This window comes from Gavia stellata, chromosome 15 (assembly GCF_030936135.1).
Source record: "Gavia stellata isolate bGavSte3 chromosome 15, bGavSte3.hap2, whole genome shotgun sequence".
Lineage (NCBI taxonomy): Eukaryota > Metazoa > Chordata > Aves > Gaviiformes > Gaviidae > Gavia > Gavia stellata.
The window spans coordinates 15,101,940-15,119,384 of record NC_082608.1 but is presented as its reverse complement, the minus strand read 5'-3'; the positions used below and the strand labels follow the sequence as shown (position 1 = coordinate 15,119,384).

The 17,445-nt window shown below is 39.0% G+C and overlaps 1 protein-coding gene across 1 annotated transcript in view; it reads right to left on the bottom strand.

Annotated features, from left to right (window-relative positions):
• The window catches only part of CDH8 (cadherin 8), a 149,566-nt gene extending 135,763 nt beyond the window's left edge, over positions 1-13,803 (bottom strand). The window contains exon 1 of the mRNA XM_059825032.1: positions 13,727-13,803. Within this exon, the coding sequence (XP_059681015.1) occupies positions 13,727-13,803 (77 nt within the window). The remainder of the gene's footprint in view (positions 1-13,726) is intronic.
• Positions 13,804-17,445: the final 3,642 nt, after the last annotated feature.

Genomic DNA, 17,445 nt, shown 5'->3' with positions numbered 1-17,445 from the left:
TGAGGCTGGAGTTATGTAAAAAAATTCCTGATACATTTTCTTTGACTGACTCAAATCCAAACAATCTTATGAGAAACCACTACATACAAGACAGGTAGAAATGTCTACTCTTAAGCTTACACTGTGTTTTAGGCTGTTGTTTTTCCACTCTAAAATGAGTTCCTAGTGTTGCATGTCTATTAAAAACCCTCTGCGGGATTTGGGGGGTTTTTTGGGGGGGTGGGTGGGTTTGTTGTTTTTTTTTTTTTTTTTTAAGGTTCATACACACTCATGGAAGAAAATATCTGAAAACATGAATAACACCAGTAAAAGTCAGCTGTTATTTTAGGAGTAAACAATGTAAAAAGTAATTTTTTTTAAAACTTCAGTAATTGCCAAAGCAACAGTGAAATCTATTGCATGAAAATCTGAAACTGTGAGAAACTTGTCTTGTTGAAAGGGGTAAAGAGCTGTTATCAAACTAAAACTCAATATCTCAAGTAGCATGGAAGAATGGTAAGCTAATAGTGCAGTGCTTTGACAATGCATCAAGAATGAGGTGAATATCCATTACAGAAGTAGCTGCATGGCTTAGAAACATCGTTTAGGTCTCATTGCTGACTGAGATGGAAAGAAAGAAATCGGAGAATTCAGTATGCTCTTGCAATGAAATTTTAGGTAAAATGTGAGGGAAGCAAGAGAGGCCTTCAATCTCTCGGCATTCTCTCAATCCTAGAAAAGGGAAAAGGATGAACAGCAAACAGTTTAACTGCTTGATAGGAAGGGTCTGTCAAGTCACCCTCTGAAAACCCTCTTTGGTCTAGGGAATTAAACGGAGGTTACTGCTGCTGCTTTCTAGCAGATGTTAAAAAGATTTCCTGGCGAATGTTTGGCAGTAGAAGGTATCAAAAGAGAGAAAACGAAAGCAGTTAAGTTTCTTTGCATGGGAACCTCATGCATATGCAAATGGACTTGGGGGTGCGGGTGTCTGCCAGGGGACAGATTCTTCTGATCTCTTCAATGGAGCAAGAATTGAAACACAGGAGAAATAGAACCACTGCAAAGCAGAGTAATAGACATCATCTTCAAACAATATCCAGAATTAAATTTAAAACTGGGGGCATAAACTGAAAACCCAGCTTGAGAGTCCTTTTCTGTAGCTGAGTTTTCAGTTTTTATATACGAAATGATTTTTGACCCAGAAATAGAGGCCCACCAGAAACAGAATAGTATGCTACACCTTTGTCCAAGAAACCTTTAAAAAGAACCCAAATGGGCCATGACTGACTTTCTTACTCTTCCAGTACAAATTGGTATAGCTCTTTTACTCACAGGACCAAATAATAAACCACTACTTTTCATATTCAAGAAGCTTTTTGAAAACAATTCCTAATTAATCTACACAGGCTGCCTTCTAAAAGAGATTAAATAAATGAGATAAAACAATACAATGCTCACAGAAACATTTTTGTTTGAAGAAAGAACAGGATATTTGTTTTTCAGACTGCCACTCTGAATCCTTGGCAAGCATTAAGTTCATTTCGGTGCATCCCTCCTCAGTTCCTCCCCCAGACTTCTTGCCTGTTACTCTTCACTAATTCAAATCAAACTGAGGTCCTCTCCACTAGCACTAATGCATAAGATTCATTGTGACTGGACTGTCGTCACAGTATCTCCCTATTCAGCAATACACCTTAAGGCAAACAAGAGTCAAAAGCACACCAAAAATATTAGTAATGCACATACCATGTCATTAAACCTAACTCAATGAAATAACACTGTCAAGAGTACACTTACACAAGCTCAATGAACACAAAACTGTGAGATTCTCAAGTACAGACAGGAAAGTTAGGCAAGTGTTAGGCAGTGTAGCATGAAGAAAAAACGTGATGGGGCTTTTGCATGTAACGGTGTACTGCAGGGGAACATGATCAGTGTGTAACAGTAGGGCTGGATAAATTTCTCTACAGTTCAACCTAGACTGCTGGAGCCTTTTGAGATGTGTTTGAGAAACAGACTCTCATTTGGGATTCACTGCTCTATCAGTGGATCGTGGCATTTACTTTGTGCAATGTGTGGAGACTGTACTGTCCCCAAATTTCGTTACCAAATTTGGAAATTAATTTTCTTCTCCATTCCTGGGAGCAGAACACCATGTATATGGTTGGGAGCTGATGGAAGGCATTATTAAATACTTGGTCCTGCAATTTTCATATTGGCTAATATAAAAAAATCAAGAAATGCCTGGTAGTTAAATTATAATCCTCTGGATTAGATGTGTAGAAGAAACTGATATGGCTACTGAATCAGGCTACTACGACGATACTAAAAAGCCACATGTAAAGGGAGATCTGGCAACCAGGGAACACTAGCAGGTGAGGCACAGCAGCATTTTCCCTTCTTGTATTATGCCAGGGTCTAAAGAAGTGGTGAGTATAGAATGACAGCAAAATTATTCCAGTGAAGCCAGAACTACCTTTTGCTAAGCAACCGAAAGAGGACAAGCGCACAGCCCTTAAAGGGGGTATTTCCACCATCATGAAGATTTTGTTGGTGTTGATAAAAGCATAATTTTTGCTTTGAATTGTCATGTATTTAAATGGCCCTGGGCTGTTTTCTTTAACAAAACTTTACTGTTCTTCTAAGTGGTTTCCCTGTATAGTGTATGATACATACAACTATAGATACAACTCTAATCCAGCAAAGCTGTTTACAGAACAGCTTTAGTTCTTCCTTCATCCCTGAGAGAGGAAAGTGATATTTCAAATATAAAGAATTTCTTTATTGTAGCAAATAGATGAAAGAAAATGTGACACTATGCCAGGTAGCAGAGATTCAGATAACTGTCTTATGTTTCAAAAACATAAGACTGTATTCATAAATTTGGCTCTCCATGCACAACCTATAGAAAAATACAGAGAAAGCTGAGTGGTTCATTTCCCACTCACTGGTTGTGCTGATATAGTTTTAGAAAAATATTATTCTATTAACAGGAACATGCATCTTGGAGCACTACCCATACAACTCTAGGCCACAGAGTGCATAAGTTTTATACAACACAAAAAGTGCAATGAAGTAGAAGTTTATAATCTAACACTAGAACATAACTAGCATACCAGCTTCAGAAATTAATATAATATACATTGCAACCTCTTTTGGAACTAAAATCTATGTAGGTTACTTGTATGAGTTAATTGCCTGCATAAAGTTAGAGCCAGGTATGAGAGTAAATAGTTATGGTAGATATACTATCTGATGACCATTCTCATTTTGTATGTGAATGGTGGAAAGCTTTATGATGGCTAACATCTCTGATGTAACTAATTTCACTACCATTATTTTAGAATCATCTTGCAGCTTTAAAAGGTGAATGCAGTAGATGTGTTCAAAACAATAAACTTAGAAGTAGTTCAATTTATAAACTTCTTATTGAAAGAAAAGCAAAGTAAGACCATAAAAAGCTTTAAAAAAAAAATCTATATTTTTAGGTTTCAAGCCACAGAATATCTATCTGGTCAATTAAACCACTTTATTACAATGCTAGTGCATTGATTTACACCATGATCTTAGTTTAAAAGATTTTAGAGCCACTCTAGTCTTTTCTCACATAAGAGACACGGAGGGTTGTCTTAAGAATTGCAACAAAGTTTTTTCTTTATTTCATTCTACATTTACCTTATAATTCATAGTGATGATATGCAACACCTAAGCCCTTTGAGCTCACTATTTCATTAGGGTGGGTTTTATCAGTTCCTAAACAACTGTTATTAAGCTAAAAAACCCTGAAGTACTGGTTTATTTAAATAAGTTACACTAGAGATGCCAGACAAAAGTTGGTGATCTCTGCCTAAAGCAGTTTTCTTTGGCAGAATTTCAGGATCTTTTAGATTTTATACATTAAAATGACCCCTTCAACAATCATTCAGAACACTGATATCAAACTGCAACAACATGAGGAGGTAAACAATACATAAAGGCAATGGAGTTCTAGTAAAAATGTTTTAGATATCTTTATGCATAATCTCTACCTTTGATGCTAATTCAACATAAGCAAATCCGCATTACAGTACAAGCAGCCTCAAATAATTGATGAGACGCATTTATTTACTGATCACCTAGCGAGTTCCAACTAGTGCTGTGCGACAGCAGGAAGATAGCCTGTGCATTCTGCATGCTTCCTTTGGAGCCTTGAAATTCCATCCAGCCGACATGGGCTTTCGTGTGCAGAAGAATGAATTTAATTTAATTTCTGCCAGAAATAAGGATCCTTATTCCTGCAAAACAGAGCTGTAGGTAATAGTTTTAATATAGGTTAGGAGAATAAAATAGGAAGGTTAATCAGGTGTCCTTGACAGAAATTTACATCTTGTGACTTCCCTTATCTGAAATTCATTAAGCAACAATGAGTTTCTCTTTACACTATCACAGGTTTCCCACAGCTCATGATCAGGTATTGTATTTCCCCCATCAATAGGTCTGCATACTTGGGATCCATTTTGGCAGTCTCTACACAGGTGCAGGTATTTTGTACCTTTTAGTGTTTCCTTTGTTAACATCCAAGCAAATTTCTTGCTATTGTTCAAATTACTATTACTTTTTTTTACCTCTGACCATTTCTTTCCTTCCTGTTTTTTTGTCCCCACAGTAGCTAGAGAATCTTTTGGTGGTTTTTTTTGGCTTCACACTGTTCTTCCTGTTCCTTAAGCTCTTTAGGTTTACTTTTATTACTGCAGGTATTGGCTACACTACCACTTATGCTTCGTAGTCCCATTTCTCAGGGATTCAGACAGGGTCCTTTTCCGCCAATAGCAGCAACATGATGCAAAGCCTTCCCACCGTGGGAAGCACAGTTATCTTTCCTTCATTGATCCTCTTTTGGCAGCACAATAGAGCCTTAAGTTTTCAATAGTAAAAATATAAGGCCTTAGCACTCCAGTCTCACTTAAGGTGTCGTAAGGATTTTAATTTGCCATTAAAGCAGAACAAAACCAAAGTCCATCCGAATAGAACTATCAAGACACCATAACCAACAAATAATCATGTCATCCTTGCCTGCATAAGTTTGCTACATACTCATCCTGTTTCCAGTACATATCCATTATATTGTACCTGAACTTGATTTTAAATTACCTTGGATAAGCCAGCATTCTCATTTTTCTGCTGCGAAGGAATAAGTACTTCTTGCCATAAGTAATAACTATTATTCTTCAGTGGATTACTCATTTGTGAAAATATTGCTCAGATACCCCCAAAAAACTAAAAATAAAAAGCAATTCTCCACCTTATTGCAAGATGAAAAGGGACTGAGGCTGTAATCAGACATGCTACTATGGCAGTAGCTAAGATAATGCTTACAGTGCTCACTGCAAAGTGCCACTTGCATGCCCTAGCTAGACTTTACTGCCTCCCTTATCTGCCAGCATAACTGTATGTGTAGTCACTCCCTAACCTAGTTCTGTCACAATGATCTTGTTAACTTAAACGCTTTTAATAGTAAGGTGTTTTTTAAACCAAATCATTTTGACAGAGCTGGTTTAGGCCATTGCTCATGCTGTTCTTCCACCACAAGCAATTTTAATTTAAGAGGTTCTTCCCTGCCCCCATCACCATGCCAGCTGCATGTTTCCAATAATTCAATTCCCATTCCTTTCTTCACTGCAGTTTACTGTCCCTGCAGTTGTGCTATTTGCAAGGCAACACTGTAAGCCAGATCAGTGAAATGTGGGTTTAAAAAAAAAAAAACACACCAAAACCCTGTTTCAAGAAGTCTTTGCCTTCAAGTTTATAACCCAGATCATTGCACTGATCTAGGTTACAGCATGGCTGCACAAGTCGTTGCATCAGCACAACTGAAGAGCCCATGAACTACAAGACAACAGAAAGTTTTGAAAACAGCTGTGCTGCCAAAGAGCATATGAAGTTTGACTATATGCTTTAGAGAGCAGTCAGACAAATAGTTGAATCAACAAAACTGAGTGGAGAGTAACTTGTTGAAAAGAGGAGAGAACAAGAATTAGGGACAGTGAAACTACTTAAATACAACTCTGATAGACTCCTAGTATATAACCATGACAATCTAATGCAGCTCCATTCATTGATGCTGGCAGACTTTAGGGATGGAAACCTCTCCCTCAGTCTCTGCTGCGGCCAGACAGCAGTCAGATGTGCTGTTCTGAGAACAGTCTCTGTCAGGAGGAGAACTCCCAGCGATCCTGACCACGAGCACCACACACCACTGCACAGTGGAGAGGGGCTGAAAACAGCAGCGAACCAGCAGCCAGATTCTGAGCCATGCGTGTTCCAGGCATTGCCCCAAATCATAATTATACTTTGTAGCTGCTCTAAATTTCACCACTTAACAGTGATTTTAAGGGACTGTTATGTCACCTGGAGTTAACTGCAACATAGAAAAGCATTATCCACACATGCTTTCCTTTGGCCAAGCACCTGAAATTTCAAAGGAAGGAAAATGAGATGGGAAATGCTATGCTAACTTTACTATAGCAGCAGGGTGACATACACTTGAAGTATACTTTGTGCTGCCAGAGATGTGCATGAGAGGATCCTGACAATACAAGTGCAAATCAATTGTCCAAGTTTGTTTTGATATATTACATGTAGCAATTTCCTTATGGCTGCTTGGAGAATCAAAGGCAGTTATCTGAAGAATTACTTATTTCAGCAACAACAGTAACAGACACTACCTCTCTCTTTCTTTTGGTCTTAGATGTTCTGTCCTACGCACACACACGCACACAGAGTAATTCAGTGTGCAAAGATATGCCACTTTATTTTTTAAGCTTAGTCATGCATTGCTACTCTTTATAAAGACATCTGAACAGCTCTTTAGGTTATTAAGTGAGTTCTTAAGCTTGTGTCAAATGCTAAGGGACTGTTTTAAGCACAGTGTTTGTCAGTCTTTGCATCGGACATACAGCTGATGGAATCCATACACTTGCACTGAGGAAATATACACATGCAAAAATACACATGCAGGTACAGAAATGCAACAGTTCCTTCAGTATTTAGACCTTAATATTTATTGGGGGATTTATTAATCTATTAGAAGATTATTATTGGCAAAAGCAGCTTACTTCAATTTTAGGGGTCTGCTCCAGAGGCAGAGGGAAGAAAGGGTTAGAAAAGCTAAGACAAATTCCTCTTCCTTAGTTTCCTTACTCTTTTGCTTTAACTAGGAAACACCATGACTGGTGTTCTGAAGCAGAGATGAGGCTGCTACAGCATATAGGTCATTACACAACTTGACTAATGCTTTGGGACAAAGAGAAAAATGGTATGTACATCACATTGAAATATATCTTCTTTAATCAAAGTAATATATTGTAATAAATTGGCCGTTATTCTTTGATTTAAAGCTTTAAAGCTGCCAAGACTCTGATACTTTGTATATAAAGCTGTCAGTCTTTCCAGAAGCGTTCACTACTTTACAGAACCAGAATGCATTCAAAAAAACAAGTGTGTTCTTAGCACTTCCAAACTGTTTTTTTCTATTTTATTATTACCTGCTTTGTGTAGCGCTCAGGAATTCCAGTCATGAATCCAACTGTGCTAGACATTGTATAGATACCGGACAAAGAGGCAGTATGTACTCCAGTTTTCAACTGAAGTAATAGGACTTGTTTGATTAGATTTCCTTTACAATAAAATGAGTATCTACAACACTGTAGGGTTGGGGGTTTGGGGTTTTTTTTGTTGTGGATTTTTTTTGGTGTTTTTTTCTTTTTCATGACAGCTGATACCAAAAGACTAGGCATTAAAATTACAATATAGCTATTTTAGATCTACTGTAGAACAAAAAGTATTTGCAAACTTTCCTTTCAACCTCTTATACTTAAAAAAAAATATTGGTTTTGGGTTTATAGGATTCAGATACTCCACTGACATGTGTCAAAACACCAGCTCACCTCACGCCGTTGTGCTGAGAAGCCCATGACACAGGCTCAAAATGGAGAGGGAAGAAAGTCAGTCTGTTTGAACAACCAAGGTGATCCAGAAACTTAAACACAACAAAAGTAGTCGTATCTGCATTGGTTTCATTCTATAGTAAGAGGAAGAAATGAACTGAAGTAATTTTTATTTTCTACAGTCCACTGATTAAAGCGATTTTCCTTTGACTAAAATAGAACTGCATTACATATAGATTTAATAGCTTCAGCTCGTGCTGACCTCATCTCTCAAACTGATGCTCATTTTTATGATGGTGTATTACATAATTTGAAGACCTATATCACTTTTAAAGGAGAGAGGAGAAAAAAGGCAAGTTGTGCACAGCATGGAAAAAGCTCATAAAAAGGCAAACAGATTGGCTTGTGACTGAGAGTTAGGTGTTAACCATGCTCTGCCTAGGGCGCTGTTTATCATGAGAGTTTCAGCAGCTGGGATGTGCTTATCCTGTACTTGCTGAAAAACATTTAAATATTAATGGAGAACATAAATACCTTGCTTTGTGGGCTTCTTTTTCAGTCTTTTTTTGATATACAACAGAGCTTTCATTTTCATTGGTTTTCTTTAAAGGATATTAGGTATTCTCTACATAATTAAACAAAATATAATAATTAAGGAAAAACTCACGTTTTCCTGACATACATTCTGATTAAAGGAAGACTATAAATTATGACTTGTCATCATGATTAAGTGACAGTTGTATAAAGTTTCCAGCCATATACATAAATGTGTGTACATAAAATAAATCTTTAAAAGGAAAAAACATGAATATAACTGAACTTTTCTAACTACATACAGGACTGCTGCAGTAAGCCTACTCCAATCTTTTTTGCTAAAACATACGAAATTAGAAGTGAAGGTCTTTAATTTTGCATCGTTGAATTTGATGGCAGTTTTATCATCAACTTAAATGAGTTGTTTGGAAAGAATTAGGGTCCTCCAACATGAAACATTTCTTTTGCAGTTGCCAGGCTGAGGTTTTTGTTTTGGTTGGTTTGTTTTCATTTATTTGTTTGTTTGTTTTAATCTCACTTTTGGAAATGCACAAAAAATAAAGCCCACAGACTAGAATACAGAAGTCAATCCAAATTTCAGCAGCATTAAGTTCTGATGATCTGTTACTTAAAAGGCAATCATAGTTGTTACATTTAATCCGTAAGAGAGGTTCACATCTGAAGTGTTGCTCAATTGCAAAACCCAACTAATGAATTGCACTACCTCTGAATGCATACAGTCCATTTGCATTAGTATTTAGGGGCTTTGATATAGTGATTTTTATATATATAAAACCCCCATAAAAATATAAAATACACATGTGTATGATAATCATAATCAGTGACTGCAAAGGAAATGGATTTTAAATGGTTTTCCGAGTTTCTCAAATTAGGCTGAGCTTTGCTTCCCAGGAGTAAGCTACTTCGACCAGATGTACACCAAACTAGAAAGTTGAAACTGTGAACTAACTGCCAAGACTGACTGCTTTCCTAATGTTTTGAACTCCCACATCCAGTTGCAAAGACCTGAGCAAGACACACCGAGAAACACCTTTCAGAGCTTGTCTATGACTTGGGCACTGCGGGATACAGCAGACACTTCTCATATGAGGTTTCACTTATTCAGATCTGGTTGACATTACTAACTTCAAATCCAAGCCAAGGTGTTGATCATTCTCAATTTCAAATGATTTTCACAAGACATATCATGCTCAACACCTTGGAAAATCAATTCTATGACTATTATCATTGCAACTCATGGATAAAAGCTACTCTCATGACTAAGGCAGGTAGAAATCAGTCTCTTGCCTGGAGTCAGATGCTTTAAACTCTATCTGTTAGTACTGAACTGGTTCAGAAGTCATCTTTCCTTTTCAGCTTGCACTTACCATTTCAGATACCATCAGTACCCAATGTTTTTTGGGAACAAAATTTTATTAATATAGTTGAAACATCACTGTGTTGATGTTATTTCTCATTTTGTCAACCAAGTAAATGTGCTGAACAGATTCTAGAACAAAGGGGTCTATCGGGGGTGGACGGGGAATATACACATTTGAAATCTCAGACTGAACTGGATTTTATTTTGTTCTATTTCTATCTACTGCTCAAATAGTTATGTTCAGAAAGCTATGAAGTGAGCCACCTTTTCTATGGCAACAACACTAAGAAAAATGTTGAGTTTCCATCATCTAATTTAATTCTATTGATGCGATCTTATGGTAGCAATGATGCTTAAAATGTTTCAAGCTCAAAATGCCTTAGCATTTCCCTCCCACTGAAAGAATTTAGTTTGTATTATCTTAAACTCATAGTTTAAAAACTCTTATGATAAACTATAGTGTCTACTGTGAGCACACAATTGTCAGTATTAATAGTATATCCAAAAGGTCAGGCTCTAATGAAATCAAAATGAAGAACAGAATAGAAAAGGAATACTGCTAAGTTATACAATATCTTATGGTTATTGGTTATGCTATAAAAATACCTGTTTATACTATGTAGCTTGAGCAGTTGCTTTCTGTTACAGAGTATGCACAGTCATCACTTAGAGATATGCAGCACCAAGAGCTTAAAGTACACATTCACATCCCCTTCTTGTTCATAAATTTAGAGGTCAGTATTTTTTCCCCTTGAAAGTCTCTCAATTTTTTGAAATTAAATTATCTGTATGTATCAAGTGTCAGGTGGGTGGGTTTCAAGCCCCTAATTTCAGTAAGTAGCTAAAAAAGTCCCAGCTGAAGTCTGTAGGGCACTTAGGTCTTCTAAAATGAAGATTTTAAATGATGAAATATGCAACTGTGCAAGAAAAAATAGAAAGAAAATTCAGGAAGTACTTCAAGAGGTAATAGACCTAAATCTATATCCATGTCTGACTGTGTGTTCTTACTTGTAACAGTTCTATATGCTGAAGAAGGGAGTACCAGTATATTTATTCTAGAGAAGACGATGCAGCATATGTTAACAGTGATACAAATAAAGCATCCAGCGATCAATGAATTTATTTCGTAAAGGTGCAATATTATTGGAAAAATTTTGGAGATTAAAGATGACAAAGAAAGTGAATTTAAATCTGATTGCGGGACTACTTCCCCCTTTACAAGCCTGTTTTGGACTTCAGTAGCAGGAGCTGATGGTAATGACTGAAGTATATTGAAAAAGCACTGAGCAACTTTGTCTAAGGAGGATTCTACTTCATCTCACAGATACGAAATTTTTTATTTTTTTTTTTTAAGTGAAAGGTGTAAAAGGAGTAGTTGTCCTATATAGGGATTATTATTATTCTTATTAAAACCAGCTGCATTTATTAAGCAGGCATACATACTACTTATTGACTTTTTTAATATTGAAGAAAATATCCAAAGTTAGTTTTTTTCGCTAGCAGCCTGCTCAGTTAACAAATTGCTCACATGTATATCTTAAGAACCAACTTTCATGAAATAGTTCCATCTCTGAGGACACTAAAGGCCCTCAACTTATAACTAGGCACAGAAATCAATGTTCTTTATAGCCAGGATACAAGTTTTAAGAAAGGAAGGGAGAGTTAATAAATAGCAAGCTTAGGAGGAAGTTAGCAGAAAGCTGTGCTCATTCTGTATGCAGTAAGGTAGAACAATAAGGCTGAATGGATGAAAACAGACTAGAATATCACATCATAATCACTTCCCTTCCTAGGGTTTTCCTGTCGCAAATGTTCATACAATTAGACTGTGAGGTGACACTACAGAGAGCTTTTGGTTTTTGATGTTATCACATCTTACGGGTGTGAAATTTGATAATTTCACAGGTATGCAAAATACTAACTTCTTCCAGCTACTTCATCATTTTATTTAAGACAGGTAAAATGTACACTAGGGTAATTTTTCACTCTTACGAGTGTATTTATTATTTACTGAGAGGCCTATTGTGAAGCCTCTTCTTGCTCATAACAGCCTGGTGTTGATCGTAGAGGAGGAATACCATTCATACAGAAGTACTGCATATTGCTCTGTATCCTTATTGCAGAGAAACTCTTGAAGAATTTCCAAAAGAGGATGAGTGAAATTAAGAGGATTCTTTATCTATAGCTTCAGTAGTTATCAGTTCTATTCTTTAATTGAAACTGAAGTGAGCAGCTGTTAGCTTCCCTTCTATTAAGCACTAACATGGTAGATTTGAAACAATAAACAGTTAATGTTATTTGATTTCTTACAATCAGCACCCCCCAAAAAACATCTGTCTGTGATACTCAGACACAAATGGCAAGCCGTTTATGTGATCAAATTGGCTGTTTAGAAGTATCAGCCTTTATGAAAGTTGTATGAGTATTTATTCCTACTTTCAGAGGAAAGAAAGAATTGTTGGCATGAAACAGAGCATGTGTGTTTGTGCCTGTCTGAAAGAGAGGAAGAGGGAGGGAGAAGTGAGGGTATAGAGTTTGATACCTGTTGGCAACATCAGCAGGTTTGTGTAATGCAGTTATGTGCCAGGTTGGATTGATTCCACTCTATTTAGTCTGACACTAAACGCAAACTGTTTGAATTGAGACACGTTCAAGACATGACTGAACAGCAACGAACCACAAAGGAATTCCTTTCTGTGTTAAGTGGTGTCACCTTCATGGTGGCAGGCAGTGTCTAAATAAGGATTTGAATTAATCTATTCTATAATATCCACATAGAAACTGCCATAGGCTTTCTGTGCCGAAGCTTTGCAGTGCCTCCCAGGCTCCCCAGTCAAGCACCGTATACAGGTCTGATACTGTCTAGCAGGGATGCTGTCTGACAGCTTGGGGCTCCGGATTGGGATGCTGCTACCCGGCAGATACTGGAGCCAAGCAGAATGTAAGGACGTGTTACTCCTCCGTCTTCCTCAAAGAGAAAATGAAGCATTTAGTGGAACAGCTAGCTTCAGGGGTCGACAGACTCCTGCATTTCTTCTCTGGGAGCCTTGGCAGTGATGCAACTAATGAGCGACTGGAGCTAAGGGGCTTTCTCCCCCTCTGAAGTTTCAGCTGGGTGCATTATCTGTTTAGTCAACCAAAGAAAGGGAAGGAAAACAACTTGTGGGACAAGGATGACTCCTGGCTAGTTACGGCTAAAGATTCATCCCCATCTCAGCTTTTAAGAGGAAGAGCAGTATTTCTGGGATGCTTTCCTCTCTGAAAGTAGAAAAGGAAGCTATCATACCATTCCTATTTATTTATTTATCTAGGGAGGGAGGGAAGGTAGTGATAAATCAGGGGGATTTCCCCCCCTCATGGTTCTTCCAGCCTCCTCCTCCCTCATTTACATATCTGGCTGGTGGGTGATTTTTATTCTCAGCACGAAAACTGCAATCTATTTCAATGCATGAATGCAGCCCTGCATCTATTCAACACCATGAAATAGCCCAGAGATTTATTGCACTAAATAAGAAAACAAGGAGAAGAAACAGGTTCTCCAGCCTTGGAAGCAACCCTCTATGATCCAAAGTCCTCCTGATGCTTTAAACGGAGGGAAAGAAGGGAAGCAAAAAACACCCCAAAATATAAAACAGGAGGAGAAATAGCCACACCACCACCTGTCCTCCTCCCAAGGGAATAAAAAAAAATTCTAACTAGCATCCCATGACATTTTCTTTATCAGGAATTTCAGAACATCCTACTTAATGAGCCACTACAGTTCAGCCTAATACCATACCTATTAACGAGGAAGGCACTCGCACAGTGCACCTTGCAAGAACACAGACAGACACTAAGTCAAAAAGAAATGTACAGAGAGACAGCCCTCTGCCAGTGAGACATAAATAACATTAATAAAACGAATACTCACTCTTTCAAGGGCCAAGGAAACCGCTTGCTGACAGCCACTTCACGCACGGATTGAAAGGGTGAGGTAAAAAACATTAGCCAGTCCCTGTGAACAGGCAGGATTCTCCAGATTGTCTTTTCATGCTTTTTGAGGCTGCTGATGCGGGAGATGCTGGTTACTTAGCTTCCCGGGTTTCTGTGTCTGCATGCTAAAGTGCAGTTACTAATTTCTCCCTTTGCACAAGCCAGCAGCAGCAGCAGGTCTCCAGGAAAGCAGGGATATTCCAAATAAATCCACTAATTCCGGGTCTGAGCGCTCCAGCGTGCCTGCCTGCCAAATGTAACTGTGAAGTGATGTGGAAAAGTGAGCTGGGAGCCTCCCCTGACAGCTCTTATTGGGCTGATCTCGGAGGCAGGTCTAGCGCTTAGAAATTCATGTAAGCAGTTTTGGGTGGTGGTTTTTCCCCCTCCCTCTCTTTCGCACCCCACCACCCCGCCTTTAACCCGGTAAGCACACAACTTTTCCACAAACCGTGGAGCCACTCGTTCCCCGGAGCCGCGGCAGGCGCCCGCACCGCCAACTCCGAGCCGGGGCATTTCCCTCAGGCCGGGCGGGAAGGGCGCGGGGGCGGGCGCCGAGGCGGCACCCGCCGAGGGAGGGGGGAGGCTGGGCTCCGAGCCGCGGGGCCACCGAGCAGCACGGCGGGGCTAGGACGTGCCCGGAGCGCCGGGAGACGGGCGGGAGGAAGAGCGGCGGAAGAGCGCCGCGGGGGCAGAAGGCGCGGGAGGCGGCGGGCGTTAAGGAGCGCCCCCCGTCCTCTGAGGCGATGCCCGCCGCGAGGGGGAGGCCGGGGCTGTCGGGAGACGGGCAGCGGCCGGGCTGCGGGCACAGCGGCTCGGCATCGGGGGATGCGGTGCCGGGGTCGGGGGGGCGGCTGGCCGCGGGAGGAGGCAGGACCCCGGAGAGGGCTGTGGAGGGGTAAGGAGCAGGCGAGAGGGGCGGGAGGCAGTTGTTCATCTCCGTGACAGACACTGCGGGAGAGGCAGCCGGACGCTCTGGAGACAGGGAGGGCATCCTTTAAAAACCCTTCTCCCAACAAACCCTAAAGAACTGCAGGTATTTAAATTTCCTCCTGCACTGTTTTAAAGCCAAGGGTAGCAATCCAATTATAAGCAGGAACCTGAACCAGCCTAAACGCAGAACAGAGCCAAGACCTCCACCCAGCAAGAGATGGCTGAAGGGGAACGGCGGTACAGTAAGTCATTGACCATCACCCCGTTTCCAAAGCCTCTTTGTGACTGACAGTGCCGGTATCCTGCACAGCCCCAGCTTGTGAAGTGCTGGAAAGAGGCTAAGGGACCCTAAGCATGGGATATCCTCAACTGCCTCTGACTTGAAAGAGCTGAAGGTCGCTCACCCCTTGTGAGGGCTCAGCACAGCCCCAGGCAGGGCCGACAGCAAAGTGCCCCTGCAGAAGGCTGAAGGACACCACAGCCAGCACCATGCGAGAGGTCAAAGCAACCCCTTTGCCCCCCTTCTTTATCAATTGAGCTTATGAGTTTTCTTCCTTTGTATGCTGCATGTATTATCTATTGGCAGATTAAATGTATTATATTTAATGTATTATATAATGTATTATATTTAATAATTCAATTCCCATAAATGTATTATATTTAATAATCATAAACATCATAGCTCTAAATGTTACCACCATCTACATTTTTTCCCCCAGGTTTAATGTTTACCAATAGAGAAGGGGTCAGTATTGTGCTAGGAGCACAAGGTATAGACATGGTCAGGTACAGATGACAACTCTTAAAATGGAGGACTGATTCAACACTTAACTAGGATCATTGTGGAAGCTTAAGTACATGAAGTTCCATCATCTTTCTCCAACTTTCCTTGACCAGTATTATGTTGTATTTAATATGAGCATTCAGTGTGGTTCTCTATTAAAGTTGGTTTGTTGCTCAACTTTATTTTTAAATGACTGGTCATCTTGAACTCATTCATATAATCTGAAAACCTTTTAACCTTAAGCGAAAAATAAGATGACTACGTTGCTGAAGATATATCTAGGATTACAGAAGGTGGACCCTAATATTCCTCTACATAGTAAGAACACCATGTAATTTAGTTTCATGATATTTAATCTTATTTTTCGTGCTGATACTATGTGTGCATGCAGGTAAGACTGAACAAGAGACCTGCATTTTGAGCTTTTATGTGCTTCACTATTTTAACTAAATGCATGTTATTGCAGATAACAGGTGCATTTCTTCTTGCACAAATATTTATTCTGAAAAGCCTCAAATTCATCAGAATGTAGCAAAATGTACACAGAATTTGTCTTTTTTCAAGGGCAATGAAGAAACATCTAACTATTTCTTTGCTTCCCTCAGCCCAAACGTTTACTTTCCAAGCTGTGAGCCTGGGATGATTCCTTGGAGAAGGATGGATATAAAACACACAATACTTGCTTGAAACAGGCAGAGAGCCTTGAGGGAAATACAACACTTTACAGTGCAACAGATAACATCAGAGATGTGGCTTCCCTTTACCTGGGGTTCCACTGAGGCAAAGGGTATTTTTCTACCCCATCCTTCCACCAACTGAACAACACAGTGAGAATATAGATGCTGTCACAAGGAAACTAAGGATGTTTAGCCTGTTTTTACTCCTGGTAATTAATGACAGTTTTCCAACTTTTTTTTAAGGTTTCAGAAAGAGTAGTTGCACGCCTTGTTTTCATTCCTATTAAAAATACCTGATGGAAGCAATCAAGATGAAAAATTCTCACTAATAAGAATGGGTTAGATCCCTTGTGTCTGTACTTTAAACAGGTAGTACAGTTGTGTGTGGGAAGAAAGCTAATGGTAGAGGTTATACCGCCAAGTACAGCTTAAAAGTTTAGTTTTTGTTTTGATTTCAACCTTTGACTTTTACCATTTGTTCTACATGACCCTTCTTGCAGTTGAAAATTACTGGGGCAAATGTCTTGTTAAAATGGATTATGTCATCCATGGATTTCCCTGCTGGAAAGTCCTTCAGATGGAGTAAGTCTTGACGGGAAGAAGTATATGGATTCATATTTAATTTTTAAATAATATTGGAATAGCAAAGGAACACTTACAACTTTCTCCATCTTATCCAAATTAAATGATTTAATGATATTTATCATAGGAACACACACACAATATCACATAGCGCTGATGAGTATGCTGGCTAAAAATTGTTTCCTGTTAAATATCTTAAACACATATACAGACACAGTATCACACAGCACTGATGAGTATGCTGGCTAAAAATTGTTTCCTGTTAAAATATCTTAAATACCTATTACAAGAAGATACTTCCTCTATTTCCTAAATGGTCATTTCATTTTTTAAGCAAAAAGCAGCTCTGACACCAATTACACTAAAAATCTTGATCCCATTTTAATAACTGTAGTGAAGAAAAAATCATCTGCAAAATGTATGTGACTGAATGCATCCTGGATCAAACTGGAATTCAATTTTTAATATTAAATCTTTGTACCAGAAAAAAATATGCAGAAGCTTCACAAAATGCATTGGTTTGTGGTGCAAGGGGTTGTTTTTTGGTTTTTATTTTTGCCTTTTTTGTGTCTTTTTATTGTGGTGTTTTGGGGTTTTTTTGTTTGGTTGCAATTTTTCTTTTATTTTTTTGGGGGGTGGGGGTTTTGACTGATTGTTACTGATAAGGGGGGAAAAAAATTA